At 42.0% G+C, this 25,954-nt stretch overlaps 1 protein-coding gene across 6 annotated transcripts in view; it reads left to right on the top strand.

Annotated features, from left to right (window-relative positions):
- The window catches only part of SHQ1 (SHQ1, H/ACA ribonucleoprotein assembly factor), a 107,877-nt gene that overhangs the window by 67,040 nt on the left and 14,883 nt on the right, over nucleotides 1-25,954 (top strand). For 4 of the 6 annotated variants that reach the window (XM_033926134.1, XM_033926131.1, XM_033926132.1 and 1 more), the window contains exon 12: nucleotides 8,945-10,137. The exons of 1 other annotated variant lie outside the window; for it this stretch is intronic. In XM_033926134.1, coding sequence (XP_033782025.1) covers nucleotides 8,945-9,524 — 580 coding nt within the window. In that variant the 3' untranslated portion in view covers nucleotides 9,525-10,137. Of the gene's footprint in view, nucleotides 1-8,944; nucleotides 10,138-15,726; nucleotides 15,856-25,954 lie in introns of those variants that run through there. One more of the 6 variants, XM_033926138.1, reaches the window with a different exon arrangement.

Raw genomic sequence — 25,954 nt, 5'->3', positions numbered from 1 at the left:
TAACTATTCTCTTTTCTAAGCTGAAGAGCCCTAATCGCTTTAGCCTTTCCTCATATCAGAGGAGTTCCATCCCCTTTATCATTTTGGTAGCTCTTCTTTGAACCTTTTCTAATGCTGCTAAATCTTTTTTGAGATATAGTGATCAGAATTGAATGCAATACCTAACCTGAGGTCGCAGGTTAGGTATTGCAGTCAATTCTGAGGTCACACTATGGAGCAATACGGAATAACATAGTAGATGATGGCAGATAAAGACCTGAATGGCCCATCTAGTCTGCCCAACCTGATTCAATCTAAAAATTTGTTGGATTTTTTTCCTTCTTAGCTATTTCTGGGCAAGAATCCAAAGCTCTGTGGGATCTCTAGGGGGGTAAATTCAAGGGGGTAGGGTTGTTGGAATGGGCAGACTTGATGGGCTGTGGCCCTTTTCTGCCGTCATCTTCTATGTTTCTATGTAGGCTCCAACTACTGAAGTCTCCGTCAAAGCTCACTCCAGCCCATCTACACCATCCCAGCCATTGAAGCCCTCCCCAGCCATCCTCCACCTCCTGTCACACTGTTTTTTTGTCTTTAGATCTTCGGACACTATCACCCCAAGGTCCCTCTCCCCGTCCGTGCATATCAGCTTCTCTCCTCCCAGCATATACGGTTCCTTCCGATTATTAATCCCCAAATGCATTACTCTGCATTTCTTTGCATTGAATTTTAGTTGCCAGGCATTAGACCATTCCTCTAACTTTTGCAGATCCTTTTTCATATTTTCCACTCCCTCTTCGGTGTCTACTCTGTTACAAATCTTGGTATCATCTGCAAAAAGGCACACTTTTCCTTCTAAACCTTCAGCAATGTCACTCACAAACATTGAACAGGATTGGCACCAGCACCGAACCCTGAGGGACTCCACTACTCACCTTTCCTTCCTCCGAGTGACTTCCATTAACCACCACTCTCTGGCGTCTGTCCGACAGCCAGTTTCTAACCCAGTTCACCACTTTGGGTCCTAACTTCAGCCCTTCAAGTTTGTTCAACAGCCTCCTATGAGGAACTGTATCAAAGGCTTTGCTGAAATCCAAGTAAATTACATCTAGCATATGTCCTCGATCCAGCTCTCTGGTCACCCAATCAAAAAACTCAATCAGGTTCGTTTGGCACGATTTACCTTTTGTAAAGCCATGTTGCCTCGGATCCTGTAACCCATTAGATTCAAGGAAGTACACTATCCTTTCTTTCAGCAACACTTCCATTATTTTTCCAACAACTGAAGTGAGGCTCACCGGCCTGTAGTTTCCTGCTTCATCCCTGTGACTACTTTTATGAATAGGAACCACATCCGCTCTCCTCCAATCCCCAGGAATCACTCCCTTCTCCAGAGATTTGTTGAACAAGTCTATAATAGGACTCGCCAGAACCTCTCTGAGCTCCCTTAGTATCCTGGGATGGATCCCGTCTGATCCCATCACTTTGTCCACCTTCAGTTTTTCAAGTTGCTCATAAACACCCTCCTCCGTGAACGGTGCAGAATCTACTCCATTTTCTTGTGTAACTTTGCCAGACAATCTCGGTCCTTCTCCAGGATTTTCTTCTGTGAACACAGAACAGAAGTATTTGTTTAGCACATTTGCTTTTTCCTCATCACTCTCCATATAACGATTCCCAGCATCTTTTAGTTTAGCAATTCCATTTTTCATCTTCCTCCTTTCACTAATATATCTGAAAACATTTTTGTCTCCCTTTTTTACATTTTTAGCCATTTGTTCTTCCACCTGCTTTCGCCAGACGTATCTCTCTCTTGGCTTCTTTCAGTTTCACCCTGTAGTCCTTTTTGCACTCCTCTTCTTGTGTTTTTTTATATTTCACGAACGCCAACTCTTTCGCCTTTATTTATATTCTTCATCTTATTTTCTATCTCTTTCTGAATAATTCCTAGTACTCTGTTTGCTTTTTTTGGCCACCGCCACACACTGGACAGAAGATTTCAGCATATTGTCTACAGGGATACCTAGATCTTTTTCTTGGATGCTGGCTCCTAAGGTAGACCCTAGCATCAAATATGCAGAAACCGAGTATACTGTAATTCCTGGTGCCCAATTTGGGTGTGCATACCTAAAAAGATTATACGCACATAGTTCAGGAAAATGTATAAAAATCTATTATTTGTACTTAAATGACTGTTTTATCTTGAAAATGACTTTTGATTATCCCAAAACAGGTAAATGTATAAGTTAGTGCATGTTTCCCTTGCCTTTTCATTGGAGAGATGGGCTTTCTGATCGCAATCTGTTCTGCTAAGCACAGCTAGTCTTTCCCATTTACCTTGATTTATCCTCAGTTATCAAGTTCACATTTGCCCTCATTTCCCTGCTAATTCCTCACACTCAAATTCTGATATTGCACCTTTCATCATCTCCACCGAGCTAAGCTTGTGCTGTGTTTACAGATCCCAAGTTGAGAACATTGAGGCCCCTGTTCTGGTGAGACATACAGGGTCCTGAGTGAGAAACAAACCACGGAGATGCTATTCACAGTTCTAGTAGCAGTAAACTTGTGCAGTGATAGTCTAGTTAACGGCAGAAGGATCAACAGGCCCGTCCATTCTGCCAGGATATATCCCAAATGCCAGATATAGCATAACTGCTTGCTTAGTGAGAGCTTTTTCTGTCTTGATTTGTTCACCACCATCTTGGGCCCCACTTTGTTCTCCACTGGTTCCCTTCCCTTTTCACATCTAATGACAAAGCTCTGGTCACATCTAATGACCGAGCTCTGGTCACATCTAATGACCGAGCTCTGGAACAACCTTACCTCCCCTCTTCGTAATCTGAGTGCTCTCCAACCCTTCCATAAACAGCTGAAAACCTGGTTATTCTCAAAAACCTAACATTTCCTCCTCTTTTGTCACCCTAGCCCTCCAACTTCCCTCTTCCCTCTGATCTTCATCTAACCCTTTCCTTGGAGTTCCTTTCTCATTACTATTCCTGTAAACCGTGCCGAGCTCCACGACTGTGGAGAAGGTGCGGTATATAAACCCAAGGTTTAGTTTAGTTTAGTAATATCTACCAGTACCCAAACATCTGGCCGCCTAGGTCCTCTCCACAGCCTGCTGAATAGACCTAGCTACGTGAGCACCTGCATTTCTGTAATAGGACAAGCTACTACATAATTCTAATCATTGCAGCTTGGTATTATTTTTCACTACAATAAAAAAAACAAAACTGGGCTGATTCTTTTGTTCAGCTAAAATTGTAGTGTTAATGTTAGTCAACATATACTTGGTCTGTCAGGTGTGTCACAATGGAAGAAAAGACTGGTCTCAATGTTTTCCAAATAGCTGCCTAAAGAAATTCCTCAGGTTTCTCAGCTAATAGTCGATCAAAATATATGTAAATAGTATGCCTTGTTTGTTATGTAATGAAGCCATGTTTATGCCAAAATGATTGAGCAGGACTTTAAACGGTCTTTCAGCCAATGTTTAAAATAAACAGTTGACTTTCCTGGCATCAACGGTCGTCTTTGGCAGCTCTCATTCATTTCAGAGGTGCCAGTTTACTGCTTCAAATCATCTTGCATTGTTTTCAAGAATTTACTTTTGATTTTCTTTCTCTGAGAACAAGCAGGATGCAGATATTCTAACCGATGGGTGACACAATAAATAGCCTTGTTGGGTCAGACCAATGATCCATCTAGCTAAGTATCCCATCATCATGGTGGCTAATCCAGGTCACAAATACCTGGCTTAAGCTTAAATAGCAGCAACATTCCATGCTATCAATCCAGGGCAAGCAATGGCTTCCCTCATGTTTGTCTAAATAGCAGACTATGGACTTTTCCTCCAGTAAATTGATTCCCATCAATCAAAATATTTGCATTCTGCCTGTCCTCAGAGAAAGTGAAGTTGCTCACCTGCAGAAGGTGTCCTCAGATGACATCAGATTGCTTATTCTGACTACCCCACCCTCCATGGAGTTGCATTCTATTAGACTGATCTGGTCCCATGTGGTGATAAAGGCCACCGGGGAGCGATTCCTGTGCTGGGCTCTGTCAGATGATGTTACCCATCAGATTATGCATTTTGTTTTCCTCGAACACCTACTGCAGGTCAATAACTTCACTTCTCTGAGACTCGATCCTCCTCTGCATAGCAGTTAAAGAAAAGGCAGTTACAGAGCTGGCATGACTGTCATAATTCTGTATTTCAGCAAAGCTTACTCTTTGGTCAGCTTTGTAGTCCAGATGGTTGATTTCCAAAAGCCAGAGTAGCTGGATATTTCAACAAAAGAAGATCTTTGTTCTGACTTTTCTCTTGGACTGTCCTTATGTTCGTTCGTTCGTTCATTCGTTATACACGAGGAGCTAAGAAAGTACCAAGGCAAAGCAAAACAGAATCCTAAAAGCTCTGGGCTCAGAGTGTGGTCCCCTGATGCAGGGCTCAGCTTTCAATTCACTTGTGTTGGAAAGGCTGCTGTAATTGTGGCAGGATTATAGGTTCAACCCATTCGCTTATACCGTAATTGCAACAAGTTTGTCCTCACTTGACTCCCAGAGCTAAACTAGAGCTCCATTGACTCAGAGCAGAATTTGCTTTCTCTCTCTTGCATTTGTGCTGGGTCCAGGATTCGGAGAGGTGGCTGAAGAAAGAGACCGAGTTAAAGTTGTATGGTTATCGTTTTTAGGCCAATTAAAGGTAAAACAAAAGAGAAGAATAAGGAGATGCCTTTTTATTGAACTAGCAATACAGTTTTATAAGCTTTTGAAGGCAGATCATCTTCAGGTTAAAGCTATGCAGCTCTGTGAATTCAGGTGTGTGTTTTATTTGCATGCTTAAGGTGGGAGGAGGGTATGAAGAAAGTTGACAAGTGCTTTAAATCCAAGGATTATTTTCTGGAGGTTGTATTTAGTTCAAGCAGCAGAGTCCCAAGGAATGGCATTTGTCCTTGTCTTTCAAAAACATCAAATAAATCCCACCGTTTTGTGTTGTCTTGGGTAATCATTTGCCCGGGAAGGTTCAGATATAAAGATCTCTAAGACAGTTCAACGGCAAGAAGGAGCACTTCAGCTTTTCCCATGCAGGAGAAACGCTTTAGATTATCAGCTGTTTCCAAGGATGTCAGTATGTCAGGCCTTGCAGGTCTTTGGCAGAGGAAATGAAAGCCAGGTACTTACTGCACAATTTATAGTCGGCTTGCCCTTGAAGGAAGTGGTGAAAAGTTGATTGATGGTTCGCAGAGCAAGAAACAGGATGTATGACTGCTATTTATACAAACTGCTTCTCTCTCTTCCATGTGTTTGATTTGGGGGTGTTTTTTTTTTTCATTTTACTTGGTATAGACTAAAGTCTCAGTTTCTTTTTGATGTGATTATTAAATCTGAGATACTTGAAGGTGTTCTACATCATCACAGAGACATTAGCTATACAATACAATCCTTATATTCTGCTTCAAACCAACAAAGGTTCTGTGTGAATCACAATTAAAAACACTAGCCATTTCCAGTGACACTTTACTACTATTAATCACTTCTATAGTGCTGTACATTAAATACACAAGAGACAATCCCTGCTTGTCAGAGATTATAATTTGTGTTTTAGCCTAAGAATTTATGGACTAAAAAAAGTCTTCAATAGCTTTCTAAACTTTAGATAACACACTTCAGATCTGTTACAAAATGGAAAAGCATTCCAACATTGCCTGGCTTGAAATGCAAAACTGGATATATATTTCTTAAACCCTAGAGATTACACTGAAGAATGTATTATGGGAGGTGTCGCATTTAAAAAGTTTTTAAACAAATATTTGATTTCCTAAGCACAATTTTATTGATCAATAGGATATGTACATGTTCATTTTAATATTTCAATTTCTGTGTTTCTCACTTAGATGGAACATATTTCCAAATGATGAGATGCTCAGTTTATTACTTTACCCATTTTTATTTTTCACGCTTGGTGGTATCCTCTTGGATCTCACTCTCTCTTGAATATTGTACTATTTTAATATTTGACCTTAATTGTATAAAACGACTGCAGAGCAGTTTGTGTCTTTGAGTTTCCAAGCATGTCTGCGAATAGCCAGAAATGCAACCTGAAAGGTGATTTGTTCGTTTGTTTCTGCGAATGTGCATAAACGCACAAATAGCGAGAATGCCCTGTCTTGCAAGAGAATACATTTGCAATGAAAACCAGAATGGCTTTGGTTCAGAGTTGTCGTTTGCTAGCAGAGGCCTGCAGCATATCTGCATTCAAATTAATACTCTCCGTTAACCCCCACCTCCAGTAACATGTCCTGCCACTCTCTTTCTTTTAACCAACTGCTAGCTCTGGAAGTATCGGTTGAGTAGTTGGGACTAATTGGGAGGAGTTGATGTGCCATGGATGTGATCATGCCGTGAAGGGTGCTTTATGAGAATCCTAAGACCACTTTACCATGGTTTTCTGAGTTGTTGTGTGCAGTTAGGAGATAGAGACATTGGAAGAAAGCACAGTGCCCAGCATCAAGAGCAAAGTGGCAAGTGACTACTAACAGCTATTATGCTGGTTCATAGACAACGGTGCGAAAGACAAAGGCGCGCCCAGACAATTGAGCGCAGCGCGGAGGTGTGCGCCGCTCAAATTTACTGTTTTTAGGGGCTCCGACGGGGGGGTTTGTTGGGGAACCCCCCCCCACGGGAAAATGTGGGGGGTTACAACCCCCCACACCCCTCACAACGCAGCGCGATGTCTATTAAGTAAAGTGGGGGGTTCCCCCACACGCCCCCCCCCCCGTCGGAGCCCTGAAAACATTAATTTTGAGCGGCGCGCATCTCTGCACTGGGCTCAATTGTCTGGGCGCGCCTTTGTCCTGGCGCGCTTTTGACCTGACACCATTATGCTTATAGCAGTGAAGGAAGGAGAGAGCATTTTGAATTCTTTTCTACTCTAGCTGGTTTTCTATTGTTAAACTTTTAGTGAAAACAGGGTAATGTGAGTTAGATTTATTAAATCAGTCTGGTTGTGATAGTTTTTCATCTGTCTTCCTGGGAAAGAAAAGTAACAGCCTAATTGTTAGAGAAGCAGGGTGAGAACCCTGGAAGCCATGATTTAAATCGCACTGACAGTATGTCATCTTAGACCAAGTCACTTCATGCTTCATGGTTCCAGGTGCAACCTTAGGCTGTGAGGCCCATATGCTCAAAACTCACCATGCCTTCAACGATCAAGGCTAAACCTAGTTTTAACCTGTTTAGCGTCAGTATTTCAGCTATCGTTGCCCAAAATGGCTAATCGTGGTCTTATCTGTGGTTTGTAGTCGAATCATATGTAAATAGATTGCAGTAAGCTCATCAATATTAAAGTGAGCGTTCCAATCGATGCTCAGATGATGCACAAAATGAAATACCAGTTTTTAATGCTCCAAAATCTCCAACAGGTAGTGTTAAAAAAAAAAGTGCCCCAAACACAGCAGCTTTATTTTTAATAGTCACAGAAGTTGTGCGTGTGTTAGACTTACACAATATCTGTCCCCATTAATAATAATTATTTTAAAAAAGTTGTGTCGAGATACCCCCTCCCCCCAACTTAAAAAAAAATTGGCAAGAGGAAAGCCCTCTCCGTCCTCCTGCCTAGGCCACTCGGACCATCCCACACCCCCAAAATTGAAGATCAGCAGGAGGGATGGCCAACCCCTCTGGCTGCAGGGTCCCTACGTGATCTCCTGACCCTCCTCCCCCAAACCCTCCGTACCTCTAAATTGAAGATCAGCAGGAGGGATGGCCAACCCCTCTGGCTGCAGGGTCCCTACGTGATCTCCTGACCCTCCTCCCCCAAACCCACCGTACCTCTAAATTGAAGATCAGCAGGAGGGATGGCCAACCCCTCTGGCTGCAGGGTCCCTACGTGATCTCCTGACCCTCCTCCCCCAAACCCACCGTACCTCTAAATTGAAGATCAGCAGGAGGGATGGCCAACCCCTCTGGCTGCAGGGTCCCTACGTGATCTCCTGACCCTCCTCCCCCAAACCCACCGTACCTCTAAATTGAAGATCAGCAGGAGGGATGGCCACTCCCTCTGGCTGCAGGGTCCCTACGTGATTTCCTGACCCCCCTCCCTCAAACCCCCCGTACCTCCAAATTGAAGATTGGCAGGAGGGATACCCACTCCCTCCTGCTACCGGGGCCCTGTCGCAAATTCCCCCCCCCCCCATGAACCCTCAAACCGTCCCCACCCCACTCCAGTATTTCTAAATTGAAGATCATCAGGAGGGATGCCTACTCTCTCATGCTGGCAGGCCCGCCTCTTCAGAATGGTAGGCTTTCCTCTTCCCGGTGCATCCTGAGATACATTTGGAGGATCCTAACACTGATTGGCCCAGGCGCCTAAGGCACCACCCATCACATCTCCAACCATTAATAAAACCCTATTCCTTGCACCAAACAGCTGAGCGGCAGGAGGCTGCTTCAGGGCTTCCCCCGCTGGCTCTGTGCATATGCCATTCACTTATTCAAAAGACTTATTGGATGGGATTGCGGCAGACTTTTGTGAAACTCATTTGCATGCCGTTTTCAAATCGGATCATTTACTGGCAACACAACGACCCATAGGATTTTAACAGCAATTTTAGAGCATCTGGCTCTGAACCCTCTGGGGAAAGAGAAATACCTGCTGTATATGAATGTAATTTACCTTTAGCTACTACTGAAGAAGGTGTGAGCTAAATGTAAATACCCCCCATCTCACCTCTAGTTTACAGCATGTGATTGAGGGGATCATGGAGCTGCAATTAGGAGGATTCAAGATGAAGGGGAGAATGGGGTATTTGATCCAATATAAAGACTGGCAATGTTTGACACTTCGAGTTAAGATATCCTGAAGGGGAGGGGATGAAGAAAACTATTTTTAATCGAGATTTGAAAGTTATTATCAGTAGCTACTTTTTCATTGCATTTCCCTGAACAATTATTATTTCTTTCCTAGGTCTAAAAAGTTGGCAATACTTGGTAAGTGTTTACAGACTGCCGCACTTTCTAAGGCAGACATGAATTTTGAACTTGAAGAACTTGAAGTAGCAGCACATCTAGTGAAAGACGAGGAGGAGGCACAAGCAGCCGGCCCGGATACTGCTGAAGATGAGACGAGTGACACCGAAGAGTCAAGCAGCACTTCAGCATCTGAGACAGAGGAATCTGAATCCAGTGAAGAGGAGGAGGCGCAAGTAAATGAGTCTGAAGATGCTCTCCAGGAGGGAAGGGCAACCGCCAACACTGAAAGCAGTGAGTGCAACAAAACCACAGACATGTCACAGTCTGCGTCTGTTCCCGGAGAAGTGATAGAGAAACTAGGAGAGAAGCTGTACGCCACAGTTTTTCTGCCAAAGAGCTCCGAAGGAGGGACTGCCCAAAACTGTAGTGCTTTATGGAACGAAGAGCATCCAGTTGGAATTGTACATTCAGCCAAGAAACCCAATCGGGGAGATAATTTCTTGGATGTGTGCCCCAGGAAAAATCCACTGCTTCTTGTTGGGAACTCAGCTGAAGAAGGCAATGGTGTAGATTAAGAAACGTTCACCTTCTTTTTTGTTATTGTTTGAAAGGGATTTCCTGGAAGCCAGGCAGTTACAGTTTACTCCCTTATGTTTCAGAAAGCATTTGTCATAAGGTTGAAAAAGGTTTCCTTGGAGCAAAAAAAATCTGAGACAGATGAAGTCCCTAAAAATGATCCTTTTTTTTTTTTTTTTGGGGGGGGGGAACAAGTTTCTGTCGAATGAACAAGGAACTGGGAAAATGTGCTCTTCTATCTGTCTTATCCTGGTCAAGGTATGGGGAGAAGAAAAGGAAGAGTTAATGCAACCCTTGTGGCCCCAATGTTGGTTTCTTTGTTTGCTCAACAATGAGTTTTTATTTAGATTTTGTAATTGGAAATGCACCTTAGTGGTTTCCGTCCATACCACAGGAATTTTGGCATTCTTGCTTCTGGCCCTTTTATCAAATGCAGTGCAAAATGAGACTCGTAACTGAACAGATATTCTGCATATTCAGAATTGAGTTGTCAACAGAGATTAGAAAAATCAAAATCTTTGTTTTACTTTTGCCAGTATAATTTTTATTTAAAAAAATACTGTTTATCCACTTTGCTTACCTAAAAATAAAGAAGCATTTAATGATGACTGTTCAATGGGGTGGTTTTAGTTATAATTCTTTTTTATAGATGTGTATGTTTTTGCTAGCATTATATTTCTGCCTGGAGCTGTTTATGAATGCCCAGCATATAAATGTAAATTATAAATAAATTGTGGGTGGCAGTTTCATTGAATTAATATTCATGAGCTAAGGTCACTTCATCGATCCAAATGCCATGTACGTTTCAGCCTCATATAGGGCGTCGTTAACAAAGCCGTGGTAGCAATTCCTGTGCCCTTTGTCACATTTACCACTCGGGAATCTCTACCATGGCTTTGTAAAAAGGAGCAGACAGTTTTAATAAAAGCCCATTTCTTTGGGTAAAGCACTGTTTTACCAGTGAAATTGCTTTCAGGATTGCCCTTTAATTAACATTCGAGTGTCATTTTGTTGTGGAGATCTGGTGACGGGTGAAGTATCCAGCAGAATTCCCTTTCGTTCTATTCAGTAACAACCTATGAAGTAAACAGGAGCGTGTAAGTCAATACACAAGAAAAAAATCCTTAATTAATTAAAATGCTCCATTGTCTGAGGTATACCACCACAGTATGAACTATATTTTTGGGATGGTGATATCTTCAGCTTCACTTGACTGTAAAGGCTCATGTTGCAAACCTTGGAGGTGCCTCATGGTACCTGTCTGCTGGTGGAGTTGTGCCCTTGGCTGACTTGCCTATCAGCAGCGGTATGGAGTCAAACTTTGCCCAAAATTTTCGTTGCTGGAAAACCTTTCATACGCTGAGAGATTGGAGAAACTGGGACTCTTTTCCCTGGAGAAGAGGAGACTTAGAGGGGATATGATAGAGACTTACAAAATCATCAAGGGCATAGAGAGAGTGGAGAGGGACAGATTCTTCAAATTTTCAAATAATAAAAGAACAAGAGGGCATTCGGAAAAATTGAAAGGGGACAGATTCAAAACGAATGCAAGGAAGTTCTTCTTTACCCAACGTGTGGTGGACACCTCGAATGCGCTTCCAGAGGATGTAATAGGGCAGATTACGGTACCGGGGTTTAAGAAAGGATTGGACAATTTCCTGCTGAAAAAGGGGATAGAAGGGTATAGATAGAGGATTGTTACACAGGTCCTGGACCTGTTGGGCCGCCGCGTGAGCAGACTGCTGGGCACGATGGACCTCGGGTCTGACCCAGTGGAAGCACTGCTTATGTTCTTATAGCTCTTAACTTTCAAAATGACAGCCATACGGTGTGGTTTCTTGTTATTTAGTTTGAACTACTTTTCAACCACATAGATTTTGTATTGCTCTGGTCATTGAATAATGATCAGGCAACAAAAATTAGAAAAAATAATTTTTTTTTCTGTTTTGTGATTACAATATGTCAGATTTGAAATGTGTATCCTGCCAGAGCTGGCGTTAGACACCAAGCATAAACTAGGATCTAAGAGAGACAGGAAAAGTCTTTTTAAAATTTATTTTGTTTACATCATACGGATTGGAGAGGTTGGTACCCTATACTTTTATTAAGACCAAGGGCTCCTTTTATCAAGCTGCGCTAGCGGGGTTAACGCACGTGACTTTTCATCACACGCTAACCCCTGCGCTGGTCAAATTAGGGCGATCGGAGGAACGCCGCCTCTGACTGCATGGATCGCGAGTGTGTGATCCTGATGCATGCGCAGACCATCTGCTTTCCCTGCAGATGGTCTGCGCATGCGTTTTGTGTCCAGGTTTTTTTTTTTATTGCTGATTTGTTGTATTTTTATTTTTTTTTTTACGCATGCCGACTCTCCTGCTCTCCCCTTCCATTCAAGCCCTGCTCTTGCCTCCCAGATTCTCCTTTCCTCCTTTCCCGCTTTAAAACCACGGGCTCGCACTCTGGGGAAGGGCAGCACGGAGCAGGAGAGTCAGGGTAGCATTTTCCCCCACAGACTCGGCAGGCTTGCTCCTTGAACACAGGAGGCACGCAGGGCGGCAGAGAATAGTTTTTTCAGGGCTGAACCTTAAGCTCTTTTTTTTATTTGGTCCCCGACTCTCCTGCTCTCCCCACCCTGGCGGCAGCAGCCTCTTCCCTTTCTCCGACACTGTCAGCTGGTCATGCCCTGTTCTCTGCCCCGCTCTCTGCCGCCATCCCTGCAGTGTGAGCCTGCGGGTTTAAAGTAGGGCTACACTGCGGCGTGCAGCCCCGCTTTAAACCCGTGGACTCGCATTGTAGGGAAGGCGGCAGAGATTCAGGGCTAGCAGGACTGGAAGATCGGGACTGGACAGGCTTCCATTGTTGCTTGCAGGAAAAAAACCCCCGAAGACTGAAGATTGGGGCAGAGCGGCAATGGAGCAGGAGAGCTGGCAGAGATGTATGCGACTGGTCCCCAGCAGTGGCTTCATCTCTTGATCAGCCAGCCCAATCGGTGTCCCAAATTTGTTTGGTGAATCGCGTCCCTGCCTACTTTGCATGCACGGATTTGAAGCGGATCGCAGGAGAAGTTAGTGAATCGGGCCAGAGGGAAATCTGGTCGCAAAGGGATCGCAAACCTATCGGTACACGATCGGTTTGCTTAGTGAATCTAGCCTTTAGACTTTCTACATCCCTCTCATAGGAAACTTTCATCTTTGTCAAATGAGACTAGATTTATGGCAGCGAATGATAAATGTGACACAGAAGTTGATTTGCACCCCTGGAGTGACTGGTACAACATAGCCATCAGCGGGATGACATAACTAAATATTGTCAAAGTGTAGAGCTGGTGTCTCAAGGCTGGAGAGAACAAACGGAAACGTATGTCAGGCTGATAAATGGGCTTTGCTTGTTCAGAGCGCTCTGTGGGGGCCATTTGTTTGGAAGATAAGGAAGAAATCGCTGGGAAAAAGCAGCAGAAGAGGTAAGACGGAAACTAGGACAAACATGGCATTCTTTGGACCATATGGATACATATACTTGAAAAGGAGTCTTTGTTCACTGAGTTTGGTTGTGCATCTGGCTTACCCACGAGATTACATGAGGGCTTGGAGTTTGGTGTTCATTTGCTAATGTACTTACTGAGGTTATTCTTTTCTTGTCTGTCAGGAAAAAGCTCTACATTGCTCACATTAGAATTTTTTTTATGAGATTCAGTCTGGGCATCCTTTTTCTTAATTATCTCTGCAGATGATGGTTAATAGTGGTTATGGAAATGTCTTATAATAATTTGTCTCATACTACAAAACATTTCATGTGTAGGTTCTTATTTACAAATCAGGTATCGGGAAATGACTCTGTGAGCATTAAACCTTTCTGCCTTGGTTTGCTGGAGATTTCTAACTGAGGGCTTCCAAACTGTGTATTTCCCATCCTTCCTTTGAAGGTCATTTTATTTATTTATACCTTTCTCCCAAGGGAACTCAGAATGGTTTACATTCAAGTACTCAAGCATTTTTCCTTGTCTGTCCTGGTGGACTCACAATCTATCTAATGTACCTGGGACAATGGGGGGATTAAGTGACTTGCCCAGGGTCACAAGAAGCAATGTGGGTTTGAACCCTCAACCTCAGGGTGCTGAGGCTGTAGCTTTAACCACTGTGCCACAATCTCTTCTCATTTGAGAAGGGAAACAACAAGTACCTTGATTGGTTATTGAATTGCGTTGAAAAATGGTTTCCTAAGACTGTAGGTTAAAAACAGGGCTGTGGAATCAAAAGAAATTTTGGGTGGAACCAGAGTCAGTAACAGTGCAGTGATTCTGACTCCAGCTTCAAGCAACTTACAGCATTATATAATATATGATAAATTTATCATTTTATACTTGTAAGGAAATATATGTTTTATTTACCACCATTTTAGATCCAGGACAAATATATACTATATATATATCCAGAACAAAAGTATGTAAAGCCTAAAATCAAAAGGAGTTGGAGTCAGAAGAATTTGAAGGTTTGATGTACAAACTCCATGGCCCTGACTAGAAACATAAGAGATCATTTTGTGCTAAAGAAAACTTGCTTAGTCATTCCCTTGAACTGTGGAAGGAAATTGAAGTACAGTACAAGCAGTCTCCGGGTTAAGAACAGGGTCTGAATTTGTATGTAACTCGGATCCTGTACAGTAGAGAGGCTATAAAAACATTAAACAATCCTCACAATAAAGTAGTGTAGTTTAAATAGAAAGAAAAGATAAGAGGTTTACACTTACTTTCATTCTTCATCCGTCCCACTGTTCCCTCTCCACCCCCACAACCAACATTTCTCCCTCTCATCTCTTTGCTATGCATCTGTACCTCACGTCTCTCCCACCAATATTTCTCTCCCTTCCTATGCCCAACAATTCACCTCTTTCTTCATTTCCCCCATGTGCACCATCACTCTTTCCTTCTCACTCAGACACCCATGCCCAGCAATTCTCCCTTTCTATTTCTTCCCCACCTAAGCATCTCTTTCCCTCACTCCCTCCATTCTTACATCTGACCTATATCCCAAGTTCATGCTCCCCCCCTCTCTCCCATGTCCCAAGTTTGTGCTCCCTCCCTTCCTTCTGTGTCCCTGCTTCTCCCTTCTTGTCCCAATGCGACCCTCTTCCTCCCGTATCCCATTATGAAACAGCGATCGATTGTTCCAACAAGTTTTTATGCAAATGATTTGCACAGAGGTTCGCCGTAATCCCGTCTGGTTGCTGTGAGGGACTTAGACGTATGTGCAGAATAGTCCAGTTGATACAGCCACACTATACGCATGCGCCAAGATTTACTACGTCAGTCATAGGGTGGTGCTGTACATAAAAAGTTCTGGCCCAGCTTGTACATATTGTAATCATGAGGAACAAAATATTTCACCTCCATCTTTTTGCCGCTCTCTTGTATACATTACGCTGTTAACGGGCATGCATTAGACATGCCTTCAGCACACGTTCTTACAACACACATATAACATGTGTATGTCCCTTATTGTAAACATTTAATTCATGATATAAATGTTATACATTTTATTAATATATTGATTTCAAGGCTGAACTGTCAGTAAGACACGCAAGTGACTGGTCTTGACTTGTCGTTTTTTTTCGAGTCACAAGAAGTGATCGCTATTTTTTGTGTATGACAAACTGATGTTAGAGCATCAATCGGTCGGCTACTTTGCAGTTCGTTTTAATATTAATGACCTCATTTGCATGGCAAAGTTGGAGAATGAGGGAATGGTCAGAAAAGCACGCGGTGAACCGTTTTTGTGCATCGGGTTGGCAAATTCAATTGGTCACCAAACCGGTTTAGCAATGATCGCTTGACAATCGGAGACTTTAGTGCATCTAGCCTTAAGAGAAAAAGAATTCTAGTGGATAGGGTGGGAATAAAGGGGAAGTTGAGAAAGTTGGCCCTAGCCCTGAAGAGTTAGAGGGAGGTGGGGGCTCTCTTTTCCTGTGCATTATGATGGTTCTTGGTATGTGGGAGTTGGGCTACCCCTGGTGTAGTAGATCACAAGTGAATGCATTCAAAAGAAAGAATGACTATATCCTCTCTGTAGCAATGCTGTTTTGAGGTAGTCAATAGCTAAAATGAGGTCAAATCATTCCAGTAGCTGTGGTTGCTTTATTTCTAAAGAATATATTTATAAGCTGCTCTGCAGCCCCGGGTTGAATCTATGCAATTTTTCTGTGCAGAGTGACTGGATTCAGTGTCTCACTTGCAATATAAAAAGCAGATAACATTCGTCTGAAAAAGAATAAGGATTTCCAGAAACCTGCTCCTTCTCCCAGTGTTCCTGTGACAGTAGCTCCTGGCAAATCGCTTTCTGGTACAAGCTTTTTCTTAATAGCCTTGATGTGGCACTTCAGGAAATGGATCACAATTAAAATTCTTTGATCCACCTTGCTCGGTTCTAGATATTCTCAAAGACTACCCTTGCTATCCTCTGAATATGATATGAAGAATTGAAACATGGAATAAAAGCCAGGGAACAATCTGATTGTGAGTCTGTATCAATGCAATAAATTAATTTAAGGCTTATTTTTCAAGAGTTCATACATTGCCAGAGGTTGTGGTAAAAGCAGGTAGCATAGCTGGTTTTAAGAAAAGGTTTGGATAATTTCCTGGAGGAAAAGTCCATAGTCTGTTTTTGAGAAAGACATGGGGAAAGCCACTACTTGCCCTGGATGAGTAACATGGAATGTTTTTACTATTTGGGGTTTCAGAATCCTGCTAATCATAAGAACATAAGAATAGCCTTAATGGGTCAGACCAATGGTCCATCAAGCCCAGTAGCCCAGTCTCACGGTGGCCAATCCAGGTCGCTAGTACCTGGTCAAAACTCAAGGAGTAGCAATATTCCATGCTACCGATCCAGGGCAAGCAGTGGCTTCCCCCATGTCTTTCTCAATAACAGACTGGACTTTTCCTCCAGGAACTTGTCCAAACCTTTCTTAAAACCAGCTACGCTATCTGCTTTTACCATATCCTCTGGCAACACGTTCCAGAGCTTAACTATTCTCTGGGTGAAAAAAATTTCCTCCAATTGGTTTTAAAAGTATTTCCCTGTAATTTCATTGCGTGTCCCCCTAGTCTTTGTAATTTTTGACGGAGTGAAATTCAAATGTAACACAAAAAACCAAACATTACAGAAAACACCTGAGCATCAATTAAACAGACTTTAACATTATTAATATCCTTTTCCATAGCACTTCACCAAATTTTTAAAATGTAATCTGATTAATAAAAGGCCTGAACAAAAAGGTGTGTCTTTAACATCTTCTTAAAATGCATCTTATCACAACACAATCGTAAAGCCCCAGGCAATGAATTCCACAGCCGTGGTCCTGCTGTTGAAATAGCAGATGTCCAGGTTTTCATAAAATGCACATCACTCGCTCAACAGAAGTTAAAATGTTGGCTGGATTGCATAGAACCTGTCTGTAATTCTTCTTTCCTGTCTCCTCAAGGTTTCTTTAAGAAGAAATGTAGCATCTAGCATTGTAGTTAAATTGGAATTCTTGTTTTGCTTCATATAACACTGCTCCACTTTCACATACTTCATTTGCCTTTGAGTTCTCTAATTATGTGTATAACAATGATTTAACTCTCATTGTAACTAAGGGGGTCCTTGCTATGAAACAAGTAGGCTGATTGTTCCATCTGGTTTGTGAGCACTGAGGTGGGGAGGGCTATTTCCATAGGGTGCAGGTACGTCTGGGAAGGGGATTCCTTGCCAGGTGCTAATGCCAACACTCATGTGTTAGAGAATGACACGGGGGACACATTTTTCCCCGTCCCCGCAGGAATTCAATTTCCCCACGAGTTTTGTCACTGTCCCTGTCTCTTCCCCATTCCTGTAAGCTCTGCTGTAACCACACAAGTCTCGAATACTTATGATTTTAAAGCATTTGAGGCTTGCGCAGATAAAGACGGAGCTTAGGCATAGGTGGAATGAGGCATTATGGCATCACAATCTGAGCTCTAGAATGTTGCGACTTATGATTTTAAAGCGTTTGAGGCTCGTGCAGATGAGGACGGAACTTAGGCATTGGTGGGATGAGGCATTATGACATCACAATCTGAGCTCTAGAATGTTGCTACTTAGGATTTGAAAGTCAGTTGAGGACGGAGCTTAGTCATTGGTGGACTGAGGCATTATGACATCACAATCTGAGCTCTAGAATGTTGCTACTTATGATTTTAAAGTCAGATGAGGACGGAGCTTAGGCATTGGTCGACTGAGGCATTATGACATCACAATCTGAGCTCTAGAATATTGCGACTTATGATTTTAAAGTGTTTGAGGCTTGTGCGGATGAGGACGGAGCTTGCAGGAATGGCGCAGAGACAGGAAAAGAACTCATAGGGATGGGAAAATGAGTTCCCGCGGGGATGGGGAAAAATTTGTCCCCGTGTCATTGTGTATGCATACGTACAAGACCATTTAAGCAGAAGACTTTAGGGAGACATGGAGGCAATCTTAGGTCAGCATTGGGTGTAATACAAACATGATATTTCTGATCTCCGAAACACTGTTCTTGAATCTCTTTCTTTACTTTGGGATGGCAATTTAGCAGTTCGCTTATGGCAGAAGGTACAGGAATGAATTTTTAGGTGACAGACTGTAGCACCTCTCGGTTTGAATCATGAAATTGAATGGTGAGCATTTTTACACCTGCCATAATTTGATTGCTGCTGTTTCACTAGCTGTTTATCAGTTTAACATGTTCGTGGCTCTTTATTAACTGCTGGAAGAGCAATGTTTACTTTGGTATTTTTATTTTATATCACCTTATCAAACATCAAATGGATTATGAATGTTGGCATCAGTGATGGGCAGAGGGAAGGCCCCGGCGGGGAAAGCTGTGAAGCAGCCCATTCAGAGCGCTGCCATCAGTTTTGAGGCTTCGGAGGTATGTAAGGCAGTCTTCAAGCGCACAAAAGGATGGGCGGGAAGAATAGGTATAACATGGCAAGTGTCAAGGGTAGATACCATGTTTCCCCTAAAATAAGACATTTCCCCAAAATAAGCCCTAGTGCATTTTTTTTGGAGCAGAAATTAATAGAAAATCCTGTCTTATTTTCGGGGAAACACAGTAGGTAGATTGTATGCCAGTACATTTTTTTCTGCTTAGACATTCTCACAGCACTAGCTGTCCTTGGCACAGAACCTTACGTGCATGCAACTGGTTAGCACACAAGTTTTGCATAAATCCTCTTTGCATATGATTTGTTTACTACATTGGCAAGCAAAAATTGGGTGTCGGCACAGGGCTCTAATGCAAGCGTTCTGCATTGACCCCTGGAAACTGTATCATTTGATTAACTACTCTTGTAAATTGTAGTATGACCTTTTTGTGAGACATAGACATCTTGTAAAGGACCAAAGGCCTTCTTACACTGGGTTTGTTCACAAAGCTAGAGAAGGTTAAACAATGGCTTAGTTCCCACATGTTAGCTCTAAACATACAAAGCTCTACTGTTTCCATGGAAAAAGGGAATAAGCTTGAGTGCCCCTTTCACCTGGAGCTTGTATAATCCTTAAAAATACTTGGTGTCATCATCGATGATAAATTTTCTTACCATGAGCAGAGAAGTAACATCGTAAAATCTTGTTTCTATAGATTACAAATGATCCGCTCAATCTCTAAGTTTCTAGAGCCAAAATCATTAAATATATTAATTCATTCTTTAATTATTAACATAAGAATTGCCATCTCTGGATCAGACCTTAGGTCCATCAAATCCGGAGACCCGCACATGCGGAGGCCCCACCAGGAGTACCCTGGCATAGTTTTGGTTCCCATATCACTCTATGCTTTTCATTTGGGAGATATGCATCCAGCTTACCCATACCCATATCACTCTATGCTACTCTTAAGGAGATATGCATCTAGTTTACCCTTAAATCCTAGAACAGTAGATTCCTCAATTACTTCCTCTGGGAGAGCATTCCAGGTGTCCACCATTCGCTGCGTGAAGCAGAACTTCCTGATATTTGTCCTGGACTTGTCACCCCTTAGCTTCAGTCCGTGTCACATTGGACATTGTAAATAACTGTTTTTCCTGCTCTATTTTGTCGATTCCTTTCAGAATTTTGAAAGTCTCGATCAGATCTCCTCACAGTCTCTTCTTCCCAAGGGAGAACAACCCCAGTCTCCTAAGTCGTTCCTCATAATCCAGGTTCTCCATACCTTTCACTAGCTTCGTTGCTTGTCTCTGCATCCTCTCCAGCAGTTTTATATCCTTCTTTAGGTATGGAGACCAATGCTGGATGCAGTATTCCAAGTGTGGTATTATAACTTTCTCTGATCTACTCATGATTCCCTTCTTTATTATGCCCAGCGTTCTATTTGCTTTCTTCACCGCCGCTGCGCATTGCACCGATTGGTTTCAGGGTCCTATCTATCAGTACACCCAGGTCCTTTTCCTGTTCGGTCTTTCCCAGAGTTGCACCTGACATACTGTACTTGTGCTCCTTTCTGCCTAAATGCATCACTTTGCATTTTTCCACATTAAACTTCATCTGCCCTTTCTCTGCCCATTTCTCCTGTCGACTCAGCCAAACTTGATTATTGTAATTCATTATTAATAAATATTACACAAAAGGAAAAGAAGCGATTACAAATAATCCAGAACACTGCCGTTAAACTTATTCATAACTGTAAAAAAATATGATTATGTTACTCCTTTTCTGATCAAATCTCACTGGCTTTCTATTAATCACCGCATCACTTTTAAATTTTTATTACTAGTATTCAAAACTCTTGTCACTAACGAACCCCAATTTATCAATAAATCACTTATTCCTTATAGTACGTCGCGTTCCCTTCGGTCTATAAACCAAAAGCTCTTAGTAGTTCCCTCCCTGAAAATTATTGGAACTCGACGACAAGATATGTTCTCAGTGATGGCTCCACAACTTTGGAACATTTTACCTCAGCAATTGAGAGAGGAAAATAATTTGAGTCATTTTAAAAGTAACTTTAAAAAGTTTTCTTTTTAAAGATGCTTTTAATCTTTAAATTTTGTTGAAAAATTTTACATTATCTTCTTCCAGGTTTCCACCTCTTCCCCCCCCTAATGTTTTTTCATTTATGGTTCTCTCCTGCACTCTAAAAATATTGAATTGTAGTTCTGCCCTTTTTTTTTTTTACCTGGTGTCTCAGTTGGTCTGTAAGTCTGTTGGTCTTAACCAGTGGTCTCAAACTTGTGGCCCGGGGGCCACATGCGGCCCGGCAGATACTATTTTGAGGCCCTCGGTATGTTTATCATAATCACAAAAGTAAAATAAAACAGTTTCTTGATCATATGTCTCTTTAGTGATAAACTACAATATTATTATTAAGACTTAGCCAAAAGGAAAGATTTATAAACCATAAAGAGTTTTACCTCATGCAAAATTGTCATTTCTTTAATAAGACATTAACTATTTTTTTCTGCGGCCCTCCAAGGACCGACAAATCCAAAATGTGGCCCTGCAAAGGGTTTGAGTTTGAGACCACTAACTATTGTTTTAAATTTTTAAACGTTATGTTAAAATAAATGTTTTTTTTCTTCGATGTTTTAATTCGCTTAGTAAAAATTATTAAGCGACTCATCAAATTAAAATAAACTTAAACTTGAAACTTTTCATCTGCAGAACTAAAGTTCTTCTCGTTTCTTTCAGTATATGTGCTGAAGGAAAAGAATTTAAACGAAGTCAAGATTTGGAACCATTTAGTATAGAAGCAGCAAAACAGTCATCGGTGCTAGGGAGCCAGGAGGTCAGAGTCCAACACAGATGTTTCTCATCTGTGAGGTATCTGAGAGGCTGCCTTTCATGGTGCAAAAGGCTCTTGGATGTTGGAAAATGACTGAAGTGTAAATGTGGGCTGACAGCAGATGAAAAGCCAGGAAGAGGACAGTCTTCCCACAATCCAGATTTGGGAGGAGGGGAGGGGAAGGAGAGAAACATAAAGGAAAGGAAGAACTGGAGTGGAAAGGAAGAGGAGCAGGGATTAGGGTGGGGTCTAAGGGGTGCTAAATCACTTGCCTGCCCTGAATGCCCAAATGTCCTTCTTATGTAGCAGGGAGAGCCCATCTGAACTTTATTTTGCAGTCCCACTAAAGTTACTTATGTAATGTTGCTCTTTGTTCTGGGGCTTGTTTTTTTTAAGTTCCAAACTTTTTAATTAAAATTTTATATTAAATATACATTTAAGCAAGTGAGAATATAAATTCTAACAAGTCTGTTCACAAACAATATTGTTACAATACAAAGGATATTCTTAAAATTTGCACCCCATTTGCAGAGTGAAAAACTATACATTCATACCTGTACATACGTACTTATCCATTCTTTAATAACACTGAACCATTTTCTACATACTTTTGTATCGGTGACCAGAAGCTTCTGAACTTAGCTTTCTTGCCTCTCTTTTCCATTATGGCTTTCCCTGAAAATAAGCCCTAGTTTAAGTGCTGGATTTGCATGCAAAGCAGCGCTTCCCAGCAAGTTGAACTGACTTCTGGCAACCATAAAATGAGGGACTCTTCCACCCCCCCCTTGTGGTTTTCATGCAGTGATACAGGAGTAGTTTACTTTTCCTTCTCCCAAGGCATGGAGGGTTAAGTGACTTGGCCAAGGCCATAAGGAGCTGTTATAGGATTTGATCCGGTGCGTTCCATTTCATAGCACATTGCTTTGACCATTAGGCTGCTTCTTTGCTCCCCTATTCACTACTAACCAAGATTTTCCTCCCCCCCACCCCTTTTTAATATTTCCCCTTCCACCTTCCTTGAGTCCAGTTAACTTCTGTGATAGTTCTAAGTGAGGTTGCATTCGTGGGCCCTAAATCCTGTCACTAGATGTCGCTATTGCACTACCTCAGGGCTTCTGTGAGCACAGGAGCAGAAGATCTGAACTAGGCAACATGCAACATTACCTCAGAGCTACTGGCCCGCCCCCATTGCACAGTTCATCCCAGGGGTGGCCAATGGGGGATGAAGAGACATGCACATTGCGAGGCCTCATTTGCATAAAGTTAGCGGGAGCTGAAAAGTGGAACCATAGGCAAAAAAAGACACAAGTGCTGAATGCCAAGGCTGGCCCTAGTTCAACCTGCTGATGAGGATCCCGTTCATAGTTCAAACGACATTCAGTTATCAGGCAGCATCATTTGCCTTTGTTGGTTGAGAGCGCAATTTAATTGTACACAACGCATGTGCAACTGAGGATGCTGGGAATGGCATGAACTACTCACCCTGCTTTATCTAGGCTTGATAAAAGCATTATCTTGCTCATAATATGAATATGAATTACAGGCAGTCCCTGAGTTACAAACGCCGACTTAATTACGACTCGTACTTAAGAACGCAGTCATAGAAGCAGTATTTCCAGTGGCCCAGACTCCTACACATCTCCTGTAGCAGATTCAGGAATGATGCATGGCCACATTAAGAACAGCGTGTGAATGTGCATGCTGTACCGGCTTAGAGGGAACATTGGTAGGGACAGTTGGCCCTTGTTAGTTGGGAGCAGAAGTAAGCAGCAAGAATCTTAAAATCGACAAGCTCTGAGTTATGTACAAATCCGACTTAAGAACAGCTTAAAAAATGTAATTGGTTTTAACCCGGGGACTGCCTATATTACGTTAAACCAGATGTTTACCTTGTGGGTCACCTGGGAAAATGAGAGTAACATAGTAGATGACGGCAGATAAAGACCCGAATGGTCCATCCAGTCTGCCCAACCTGATTCAATTAAAATTTTTTTTTTTTTTAAAATTCAAAGTTACATGCTGGGCTGTGATCCGTCTAAGAATCAGAATTGGCTTAATGAGGATTAATAAACAGATCTTTTCTCTCTGAGTGACTTGAGCATGTGAGTGGTACTGAAGATTATTGTTGGTTCCTTTTAAATCAATTTGCTTCTGAGAAGTGTCAGGAAAAGAAAAAAAAAACATAAGGCTCTTCTGTTGAGAGGTGATTTTCCCTTGGTGCTGTTCAGTTCACAGTCTCCCTGCTAACTGCTTGTTGTGCTAATGGTATCCTCTCAGCAGAGAGAGAGAAAAAAAATATATTACACTTCAGATCTGAAGTGCTTGGCAGAAGATGCAATTGAGGTGTGAAGTGACTTTTCTCTGTAAGAACATGTGCTTTCTAACACTGGATTTTCTGCTGGCATCGTCACGGATCGCTCTCAACAGAATTGCTCCAAGAACTAGCAGGATATTGTGGTGTCCCTTAGGTCTGTTTTATTAGAAATACAACTTATGCGGGTTACGCAATGACTCAGTGAATAGACAAGGGGGTTTTGGCAAGAGTCTCCTCTGGAGGCCATTACTCCTAACCCAGCTCAAATTGCTAGTTAGTGATTTAATGCCAAGACTACCTCAAAGCTTTTTGGGTGGCTCCAGTTCATTCATTGTATGCAGTGGCTCACATCCTAAAGAGTTATTCCTTGCTGTTGGCCTTAAGGGTCAAAGATCACGCTGAAAGAATTGTGTTTCCAGGGCCATCAATTCAGCTCCTTTCGTTAGTAGTATTATAATTACTTGGATAGTGCCATCGTGTGAGGATTCAATTCACTGGAATTACAGCAGAATTTTTTTATTTTTAGCCAATTAGCTAGCCTGAAAAAAATGTGGTTAATATACCTAGATTAATAAATTCAAAGAATTAACTATTTGTTAATTGATTCAAAGAGGAAGAGATGTTGGGGAAGATGTTTTTTTGCTAGGTTTTTCAGATTTATATGCCATCAGATATCAAGAGGATAGAAGGTTTCAAATGTTGGGAGACTGATGAAGATACTGGTTGCTATGAGTAGATCAGTGGAAGTCCTCAATATAAGTTTAGAGAATGACACGGGGAGAAATTTGTCCCTGTCCCTGCAGGAGTTCAATTTCCCTTTCCTATCCCCGCGAGTTTTGTCACTGTCCCTGTCCCATTCCTGTAAGCTCCGCCTTAATCAGACAAGCCTTGAAACACTTATGATTTTAAAGCGTTTGAGGCTTATGCAGATGAGAACGGAGCTTAGGCATTGGTGGAATGAGGCATTATGACATCACAGTCTGAGTTCTAGAATGTTGCTACTTAGGATTTTAAAGTGTTTGAGGCTTGTGCAGATGAGGATGGAGCTTAGGCATTGGTGGAATGAGGCATTATGACATCACAGTCTGAGTTCTAGAATGTTGCTACTTATGATTTTAAAGTGTTTGAGGCTTATGCAGATGAGGACGGAGCTTAGGCATTGGTGGAATGAGGCATTTTGACATCACAGTCTGAGTTCTAGAATGTTGCTACTTAGGATTTGAAAGTGTTTGAGGCTTGTGCAGATAAGGATGGAGCTTAGGCATTGGTGGAATGAGGCATTATGACATCACAATCTGAGCTCTAGAATGTTGCTACTTAGGATTTGAAAGTGTTTGAGGCTTGTGCAGATGAGGACGGAGCTTAGGCATTGGTGGAATGAGGCATTATGACATCACAATCTGAGCTCTAGAATGTTGCTACTTAGGATTTGAAAGTGTTTGAGGCTTGTGCAGATGAGGACGGAGCTTAGGCATTGGTGGAATGAGGCATTATGACATCACAGTTTCAGCTCTAGAATGTTGCTACTTATGATTTGAAAGCGTTTGAGGCTTGTGCAGATGAGGACGGAGCTTAGGCATTGGTGGAATGAGGCATTATGACATCACAGTTTCAGCTCTAGAATGTTGCTACTTAGGATTTGAAAGTGTTTGAGGCTTAGGCAGATGAGGACAGCTTGCAGGAATGGGGCAGGGGCAGGAAAAGAGCTCTCTGGGTTGGGACAGAAAATTGATTTCTTGTGGGAACGATGAAAAATTTGTCCCCGTGTCATTCTCTAATATAGTTCACCTCAGAGGATCTCCTAGTTTCAGTAAAAGATATATTTGTATGTTTGAGAGTGCTGCTGGATGGAGGATGTTACATTGCTATAAGTAGATAGATTTTGTGGAATATGAATTGATGATGGGTTATGTTCATATTGTGATTATCAGTTATCCTGCATTTTGAAGATTTTGGATTCACATAAAACAATGATTTATCAGATAACAGCAACAAAAACACACTATTTTCACCAGAGACAAAGAATGTGAGAAAATCCATGAGGATAGTCTATTTAACCCTTTATTTGGCCTTGTTGCTCAGAAGCAACATATGTCTTCTATGGCTCTTCTTATGCGAGATCTGCATCTCTAAAAGCCTATTACTTGACACTGTTGCTCTCTTTCAGCATCAAGTTACGTAAAGCAGCCGTTTCATCGTCTGAATTGTTGGGGGTTGTCTGGCTGTTGCTGAATCTGACTAAGGGTCTCATCATGCAACATCGGGGTGCCTCAATGAACGTGCCCAGTTCTAGAATTACCCTTTTATGTTCTAGATTTGTTTTATATTGCCCCATTGACCTAG

The sequence above is a fragment of the Geotrypetes seraphini genome, chromosome 17 (assembly GCF_902459505.1).
Source record: "Geotrypetes seraphini chromosome 17, aGeoSer1.1, whole genome shotgun sequence".
Lineage (NCBI taxonomy): Eukaryota > Metazoa > Chordata > Amphibia > Gymnophiona > Dermophiidae > Geotrypetes > Geotrypetes seraphini.
The sequence above is the reverse complement of the archived record's forward strand: the minus strand, read 5'-3'. Positions and strand labels throughout refer to the sequence as shown.